Below are 9,076 nucleotides of genomic sequence, written 5' to 3' on the forward strand. Positions count from 1 at the left end.
TTTCCTGTCTGTGCAGCTTTGCCCCATTTTGCGGAGGGACCGCTGCAGTATGCCCAGTTCTCTTTCAAAAGGGCTGAGAGGTAAGTTCAAAGACACAAGTGCCCCAGAAACGCAGAACGATTGCCCCAGGAGCTGCGGCAGGGGAAGCATTCAACACAGGAAGTGTCGGGCGATGCCACCCCCCGGGGGTCCTTATCCACCCGCCGAGGAAAGGAAGGGAGAACTCCCCACGGCAGTTTCCCTGTGGCACCTCTGCAATGGAGTTCAGCCCTAATGCAGGTAGCGCTAAATCCAGTTTGTTATCCAGTAACACACAAGCCTTCAGATCAAGATCCTCATTTGGTAGCTGGCAGGCAGCCAAATCATCTAGGCCACCAGAACAGTGTTTAACAGGCAAAGTACACAAAAGACATCAGTGGAGCTGGAGGAGTTTCTCCTTTTTCTGTAGTTACTCAAGATGAGAATCTAGGTCCCTAGAGGGTATAAGGGTGAGGTCGTCCTGACAGCTACATACCTTTGTCCAGAAAGAAATCTTAATTATAGTCATTTGTATGCAATTGTAGGAAGTGTACTTAGTGTTTCATTTCTTTCTATTGTAATTTTTATTCCTATTACACTTTAGAACAGACACTACATACACATAGTCCTTCCTTTACCTGGTGGTTGATTATTCATGAGATTCTGACCGGCAAGATACAATTCATGAAGGATTCACCAATGATATTATGCACTGGTTACTTGAGATAATTCAAAATATCTTCCTAGTTTTTTTTGTTTTTTTTTTTTTAAATTAGAAACATGTTAACTGTTCAGAAACCACTAAAATGCAAACAATTTCTTCCTGTAACCTGATGCAGCACTTGAGCTCTAGATGAAACAACAGCCACTGCCCTGTTTGTCTGTAAAATAGCATTATGTGCAGGCAGCAGAAAATAGGTGGGTAATAATTTGCCATGCTTGCCCACTTCAAATGAAAAGCACCCAAAGCGACAAGAAGAGTCTAATAAATTACCTATCTTCAGCAAAATTGGGCTTGTTCCCTTTTGTTTGCCCAGATCACATCAGGAGCAGCTTTAAGAATTTAATCCTCACAGCATTCTTCAGCTGACACTCCCAGTGTATGTCTACTCTATTTCACCTCAGTTAAGCACATTTCTTCCAGGACAGATATACTTAAATCCCTGTTTCCATGGGAACTGAGTACATTTATAAAATATGCAATTCTTTATTTCTTCCATTTAGTGGACTGTTTGGATTTGAGCTATTCAGGAAAGGAACAATCTGTTTTCATAATCAAGTGCGAAAAGAACAAGAGAAAACAAATAAAATTGTATAAGTCTGAAGAATCTTATGTTAAATGAGTTGCATGCTTGTATGTTAACAAGAATATCTGGAATGACTTTTGTAAAGCATGGAATGGAACCACTGTGGTCATCTAATTTAACTCCCTATATTTAAGGAAATCCCTTGGCTTGTTATTATAGCTAGAGCCAGTACATTTAGGAAAGCTAAAACCCACTCAGAGTCAACTATTACTATTAGAAAATTCAACTTCTTAGTGAATTTGGGAGACAAACTCTTGCTCCTCTCTTTTGTAATATCCTTGCATCTTCTGCATAAACACGACCCTGGACAGAATTCTGATCTGAAGGAACTTTGGTGTCAGCTACATAGTTGTGCTAATTGAGTGCTACCAATAGAGCCAAAACAAAACATTTTTTCCAGTGTAATTTATTGTTGGTGGCATAGGTTACTAAAGCATTGCTGCTTCCCTGTGCAATTCTCTGCTTCTCTTATCCTGGTTGGAACATTATTTGCCACTTAAATAATATGAATCATTACTTTTGATGTTATATTTCAGCCAATACAGTTGAATAATTAAAAAAACCCCAAACTTCCCACAGTTTGCCGTAAGCAACAAGATCTGGTTGGCTTTGAACCATAGGTCAAAGTGTAACAAACCACTGCAGTGATCCAAGTCTAAATTTTGTACTAAAAATACTTTTCCTGTTATGCTGCCTTGTGACTGCAGTAATTAAAATGCAGATATTTAATGTTAGCTCTTAACTTTCCATGTGAACACGGAGCAGAGCAAGTTCAGTTCACTTTGGGAGGAGCCATGTGTTTGGTTAGCTGCTCAACTGTGAGAGTCACTGCCTAGTGAGTCACTACCCAGTGAGTCACGTTAGGGCTCCACCCGCTGTAGTCCTAACAAGATTTCACACAAACCTTACAATGGAGTCACCCCCAGAGTCTCCAGTTCTGTTGTGTGGAACCACACTAAAAATAGAAGCTCCACCCTTCCTCAAAGCACAAAAGAGGAACAGCAGGTTGTTCTGCTAGACTACTCGAAAGAGCAACATGTCCAATGTCGTCTACCATCAATTTTTTAATCCTTAGGATTAAAACCATGCATTTCACATTAGTTACTAATAGATGGCATAGGTTCACAAAGTCACACACCAAAACACTACTTCCTCTTTGCAGCAGGCAAGTATTCTGCCAAGAAACTTAAATGACTCAACTATCAAGGCAAACTTTGTGACCTTCATCCCAGTATACCGAAAGAGTCTAGCAAATGAAATTGTAATTCTGTCAGCAAGGATTTTTTAAAGTATGAAATTGCAGATAGCAAAAATAAAAAGTTTGTTACTCTCAACAATTAGTCTTATCTCCACTTTCCAAAGCTTACAACCAAACACATGGTTTATCAAAGATCAATCACTAGACATACTGGGTCAGTTTCACACACATTCTAAATGAGGAATTCACTATAAACCACCTGAATGTCCACAGAAGGCTTGACATGAACATGCAATTAGTTAAGCTACAGAAGACAGGAATTAGCATGAGCAAGGATAAAGAATTTGTAAGAATGAACAAAGGCTGTGTAGAAGAGGGAATTTGTAGATTTCTGTGAAGTTGGTCAGGGATCAATTCCAAGTTTTTTCTTAATGAGTAGGGCACAAAAGTTGGGAATTAGCTTATGATACCTCTTGACAAAACTGTGAGCTATTATCAAGACTGAGAATAATCCAAATCAGGAGAAATATATGGATCTAGTTTTGGGGTTTTTTTAAATTAAAAAGTGTCATAACACTAAGTCATGTATTTAAATTAATAATTCTACTGGCAAATTGGAGTTCAGCTGCCAATGATAGCAGGGGCAAGAAACTGGGATGCTCAATCACACTACATGATGGACACCAAGAGGAAAACAAGGGATTTATAACAGGAAAGTATTAATGCAGTCCTGTATTCATTGATCTATATGCTGATATGGGTATGGGTCTTTACCAGCTCAAGTTCAAGAAAGACTGAAATTAAGTTTAAAGTGAGCAGCTAAGAGATCAAAGCATAGACAGTGAATGCAAGAGTTTACTGCAGAAGAGAAATCGGGGAAAGATTATGCTTTCCCCCCCTGCACTTTTTGGCAGTAATTGAGAGACTTACCCAGCTTTGCTGCTTGCTCTTTTCTTCCACCTATTTTAAGGCTTACCTTAAAAAACATCTTGACCTGAAAAGTTGTGAAATAGTTAAACAGTTGGTTATGAATATTCAATTTAAATAAGGGAAAACAAAACCATTTTTATTCAGATTAATAAAAAACAAGAGCCAAGTTTTAACACTATTTAATGCTCACTAATAGCATTTTCAGAGATTAGACTCTTTGCCATACCATCCGTTTTCATGTACCTAGAATTTAGCATTTGAGTCACTGAGGCAATTCTTCAGATTGGAACAACCAGTACAGGATCTACAGATTTGTAACCCAAGTCGCATTCCTGTATTTATCTGTCAAATTAGCACAAAAATTATTTTGGGGACCACTGGCTTTGCAGGCTTCTCTTAACATTTCAAACTCATTTACCAGAACGGATGTGAGGCATCAGAAAGAGTCATTAGTAATTAGGTGGGAATAGCTGTGTTGTAGAAGAGGAACACTTTTACTCTATTAGGCAAAACCTCCTCAGTAAACCTGAACTGACTTCTAAAGGTAATGTTATTAGCCAAGACTGTAAAAAGTTACAGCTCAGATTGCTATTGTCATTCTTTCAGCTAGAACTCATTTAATGTGAACTAGCTTTGGGAGAGAAAATGGGAAGTTTCTTCTCACACAATTTTAGCAGCAGTACAGGGGTCATGAAATAGAAAATTCCTATTTGATGGCACCCTAAATTTAACCTCAAAACTTCATGAAGCGTAGTTCTGTTGTGCTTTTTTTCTTTTGCTAAGATGGTAGCTCCAGTAGCCACACTTGTTCAGCCACAAATGCTTTCTCAGGCCCTTTTAACCATGAACTCAGTGCTAGTTTAATTCTCTGAACCCTCACCCATTCTGTAGTCCTCCATGGAAAATCACATTATGTGCAACACAAGAAGCCAAGCTTTCAGTGTGCTTTAACAGCTGGCAAAAAAAAACCAAACCAAACTGCAAAGAAGTCTGCAGAATTGGAGCTGACTTACATCCACTCTGGTTTTCATTCCTGATGCAATGTTATCCCCCATTCTTTCAAAAAGGGATTCCTTATACAATAAATGAGAACTTTTTTTTCTGGACAGAATCCATAATTACCATTGCAATGGAACTTTTATTTCAAATACATTCTTACAACAAAGCTGCATTTTGTTATACAAGTAGATGAACCCAGGAGACAAAAGATTCTAATATTCCATTTTAAAATACTGGTCTCAGTTAAACTGCAGCCATTCCCATTCATTTCCTGAACCATGTTAGGGATTTTTTGGGACAACGGAAATAGAGATGTAAACCAAGTCATCTAGGTAATGGAATTACAGTCCAAAAAAATTTGTAACAACACCATAGAAAAGTGTATCTGCTCATTCTTCAGGCCTTTTGAAGTGTAGGGTGGCAGAAGTTTCTCTACAAACTCAGAAGTTTTTCATTGAGAGCAATCTGTGACTGTGTGAGGTTTGCCAAGTAGGTTACCATCAGTAGGTCCTGAGAGGGGAAGAAAAAAAAAAGGGTGATCAGAAATATTAACAAAGATGGTAGCCTGTTAAGGAGTATAATTTTTAACACCTCTAAAGCAGTTTACAATCAGCTACAAGAAATATTTTAGTCCTAAAAGTCCTACCCTGAGGAATGCTTTCCTTGCAGGAGGAAGGTTTTGGTATTCCAAGAATATGAAACACTGCTTGTGAAATTTTAACCCTGAGTTCACCCATGTTAACCAGGCAAGTCTCAAAGGGTATAAGCAAAATTAAAAATTAGTTCCAGTCTTGCAGACTGTGGGTGAACACCACATTCAGAAACTTAAGCTTTCCCTTTCTAAAAATCTGTTACAGAAATAAGGCAGCAGCATCTTAAAACCTTGTTCATGTCCTAAGTATTACACAGGGAGAGAGACCTTCAGCTCAGGCAAAGGAAGCTGGCAAGTCATCCCTTAAATTCCATACTGCTTTAAACTTCGTAATTCATATTGTCCAGTCATTCTAAAAGAAGAATTGGTGCTGGCTTTCATATTACTTGCATAATTCCTAAGTGCAGTTGCTCGCAAGATTATTATGGTGAGCTCCTTTATCCACCTTCATCTCTTAAAACATCAAATTACTGACAAGAATTGAATACGGAAGTGGCTGTATTTTCTATTAACATGTTTGTATGAAAAGCTATTGCTTTGATCAGACAAACTTGTGTCTGTATGACAAATTTTCAAAATTGCTGGAAATACGCTGAAAAAAAATAAGATTATGAACTTACATTGATATTGCTGTTCAACATTGTCTCAAAGTCCTCTGGTGAAATCTTTGGCACCTGGTTAATAAGATCCATCAGGAATCGCCCAACAGTATTGTCAGCAGCCACTTTGCCAGACTAAGTATAAGAAACATCAAACTTCAATGTGAGTAAAACTCAGTAAATTTATGGTCCAGAAAGCGAATATATAAAAAGAAAAACAAGACGTACAAGCTTACATCAAATTATCTGCTGACTCATAAAAAGCTGGCCTTACCAATACATCCTCTGCATACTGGAGCACTGTGGTCAAGGTATCCAGAATCCTGGCTGATGCTGACCCCACCTGCTGTAAGTCACTGGACAAGCCAATCACTCGATTAGGGCTAAAACAAGTCTTCATTATAAGATCCACTGAAAGCAAAAGGAGGATCAGTGAAAAAAAACCTGACTGCCACAGAAACCATCTTAAATACTTTACTTTTTGAAAATTTTTACTACAGCTTCAGCAAGACAGTAAAATTTCCAGAAGGATGGCAATTTTACCAGGAAAAAAAAAAAAAGGCATTTAAACAGTGTCACAACAATAGTTATAACCAAAAGAGGAAGAAAACATTCACCTCCTATCCGTTCTGTATCATAATAAACATATTTCACTGTTAGAGGTGTGAACATCACACCCATAGTTTTACCAGGGACTCCCATTGGGGCACTAGAAAGAAAAAGAACAAAACATTTTCAGCATGGACATATTTAAGGCAGGAAGTAATAGATTTCCATCTCAATGATCTCTGTTAGCACTTAAGTGCGAATATGAGCAGGTTACCCATTCTCACCAAAATCAGCAATACTAACACTATGGATAACTGAGGACAGGAAATCGGTCCTGGCATACTAGTAATTGTTTATTTTCATCCCAAGAATATTCCTAGCTGGTCTGACATGCATAGAGAGCTAAATACTCTCTTCTTAAGCCACGGGTCCTTCTTGCTCATAAAGCAGGTATTCTATCCTGAAATACTCTATGCTCTTTGAGACATCACTTAAGGAAGAAATATGACAAAAGTTCGAGCACAAAGCACTCTCAACACTTTTATTACTCCTATTATTCAAGGTATTTGAAGTTCACTTATGCTTTAAGTAAGATGTCATAGAACAGCTTCCTTTTTGAAGATGAGTCAAGAAGCAGTAGACTTCTGCTACAAAGAAAGGCTGGGGTTTTATGCTGAAAGAGGAGAGCTCTTCAGCCAGTACTGGGAAGAACAGTGAGGTGGGATAGTTTCATTTCTCATTATTTAAGCTCCATTATTAATTAATAAAAATGAAAAGGGTTAAGGGGAAGAAAAACTGATCAAGAAGATGCTGTTTCAATTATGTTTTAACTGCACTAATCCTCCAATGTGTATAAATAAATTGCTAAGTAATATATCCCAGTGACTACAGGCTAGCATTCACACAGGGTGATGAAAGTCAGTGACATCAGTGCTAGCCATATGAATCCTTATGAACATCTTCATGAAACATCACAAAGATGTTCAGAACGCTGTTAAAGTTAGTGAAGTCACAATTCCTCACTCCAATGAAGTACCAGCTTATGAAAGGTTAGATCTTTTAACTTACATACAATGGTCGAGACATTCAAATGGGAAATAAGCCATGATCCCTGGCTCACTGCTGTGTTTTAGCTACTGCACGATACTGTCCAAAATGCGACACTGCAGCTTGCTGCATTTGTTAACCTGGTGTGGTCCCTCCCAGTAATTCAGATAGCTCCCCTCCCAGAAATGCAGCATCCCAGAGTACCTGACATAGGCTTTAATGCTCATGCGTGAATTCTGGAGACTTGTGTCCACAGTGAGGTGGATTGGATTGTGTGCTTCCCGGCTGTAATACTCGTGGATCAGGACAGAGTGTTCCGTGATGTCATGACCTGTTGCATACCTTCAAAAGAGCACATGTTGAGGAGACATTCTTCCAACTTTCAAGTGCCCAGTATTGGGTATTGTTGGTATTTAACAGGTTTGTATCCTAAACCACTGATTTCCAAACATTTAGCTGCGGAAGCATACTAAATACAAGCATTTTAACGAGTGAATTTGTAGTTTTATGGCCATCTGTCCTACAATTGTAGGAACCACAGGCTGAGCGCACACATACCTGAAACATGCACTGGGCCAATGTTGTGGTACCTGCCATAAAGAGTTGGTACGGTTGCAAAGACAGGATTCAGTTATCTGTCACTATGCTCTTGACCTTTATTTTTGTGTAAGACAAAGCATGCCAAATAAATTTGGACCAAGTAGATTTTCCACAAATCAAACATCTGTGTGCAGGAGGTAGAACTTGTTAATCTAGTTCCTTTAGCTGCTCTGCAATTAGCTTCTCACATACACAGTAAAATTCCTGTCATTAGAATTGCACTTTGCTATGCCATTAGAAGCTTGTTGAGGAAGTCTGCTCCATGGGAACAGAATTAAGCTATTTTGGAGGATAAGAGAAGCAGGAAAAGACCAATACAGCTATCTATCCACACTCAAGACACAGACTCTGTTTCCAAAACACCCTCCTGATCTTGCTTCGCATTCCTCTTCCACTTTCGCTCAGCAGAGAACTTCTGCATGCCAAAGCTGATATCACTGATTCCTCGTGAGGCCTTCAGTATGTTAAACTACTCTTTTGTGTTCTTCCTTCTTTCTAACCAGTTTTCTGCCATGGTGCAAGTTGTATTACAGTGGCTAAGTTCTTCTAACAAATCTGTACAAGTATTCTCTAACCCATCACTCCTCTGTGATACCTTTTCTAGATATAAACAAAAACAAACCTTGTAACTCTCCTATACCTTCCTATTAATGAACTGCAGTGGCTTTACAACTGACTCTGTAACAAGAGTTGCAAGACCTTACTGTTACAAGCATTAGTGCTTCTGCTTCTCAACCTGTGACATGGAAAATTATGTATTTCAAGTAGTCTAAGGGACCAACACAACTGCTTGCATGTTCTTGTGGAAGGAGAACTTACCAGCCCAAGATGATCTCGCTAGGAGACACCTTCTTGTGCAGCTCGTACATGTTTTTGGCAAACTCCATATCGACTGCCACCTGAGAAATGGGACAGGACCAAATCAGCTGCTTACAGAGATGCTGAACCCTCAGCGGAGGACAACACGGGCACAAACCCCAGCGCTGCCATCAGAGGGAGCGCACCCTCGGCAGTCACCGCCCCACCGAGAGACCCCCCAGCGCCGCCCGTGCGGTCGCCTCCGGGAGCCGGCGGGCGGTCCCGCGCTCCGTACCTCATCCTCGGACTCGTTGTGAGGGACGGAGAAGCAGTTGGTGACCTCCACCGAGTGCTTGTCCACGGTCCCTGCGGGAGGGCA

At 39.6% G+C, this 9,076-nt stretch overlaps 1 protein-coding gene across 1 annotated transcript; it reads right to left on the bottom strand.

Moving 5' to 3' along the window:
* Positions 1-4,575: 4,575 nt before the first annotated feature.
* EIF3F (eukaryotic translation initiation factor 3, subunit F) lies at positions 4,576-9,064 on the bottom strand (the record flags this gene model as incomplete). Its single annotated transcript, XM_010084344.1, has 7 exons — positions 4,576-4,962; positions 5,725-5,838; positions 5,978-6,114; positions 6,321-6,412; positions 7,504-7,641; positions 8,719-8,798; positions 8,993-9,064. Coding segments are annotated over 7 exons (711 nt in total), but the record flags the coding sequence as incomplete, so codon positions are not given.
* Positions 9,065-9,076: the final 12 nt, after the last annotated feature.

The sequence above is a fragment of the Pterocles gutturalis genome, unplaced genomic scaffold (assembly GCF_000699245.1).
Source record: "Pterocles gutturalis isolate BGI_N339 unplaced genomic scaffold, ASM69924v1 scaffold43935, whole genome shotgun sequence".
In the NCBI taxonomy this organism is placed as follows: Eukaryota; Metazoa; Chordata; class Aves; order Pterocliformes; family Pteroclidae; genus Pterocles; species Pterocles gutturalis.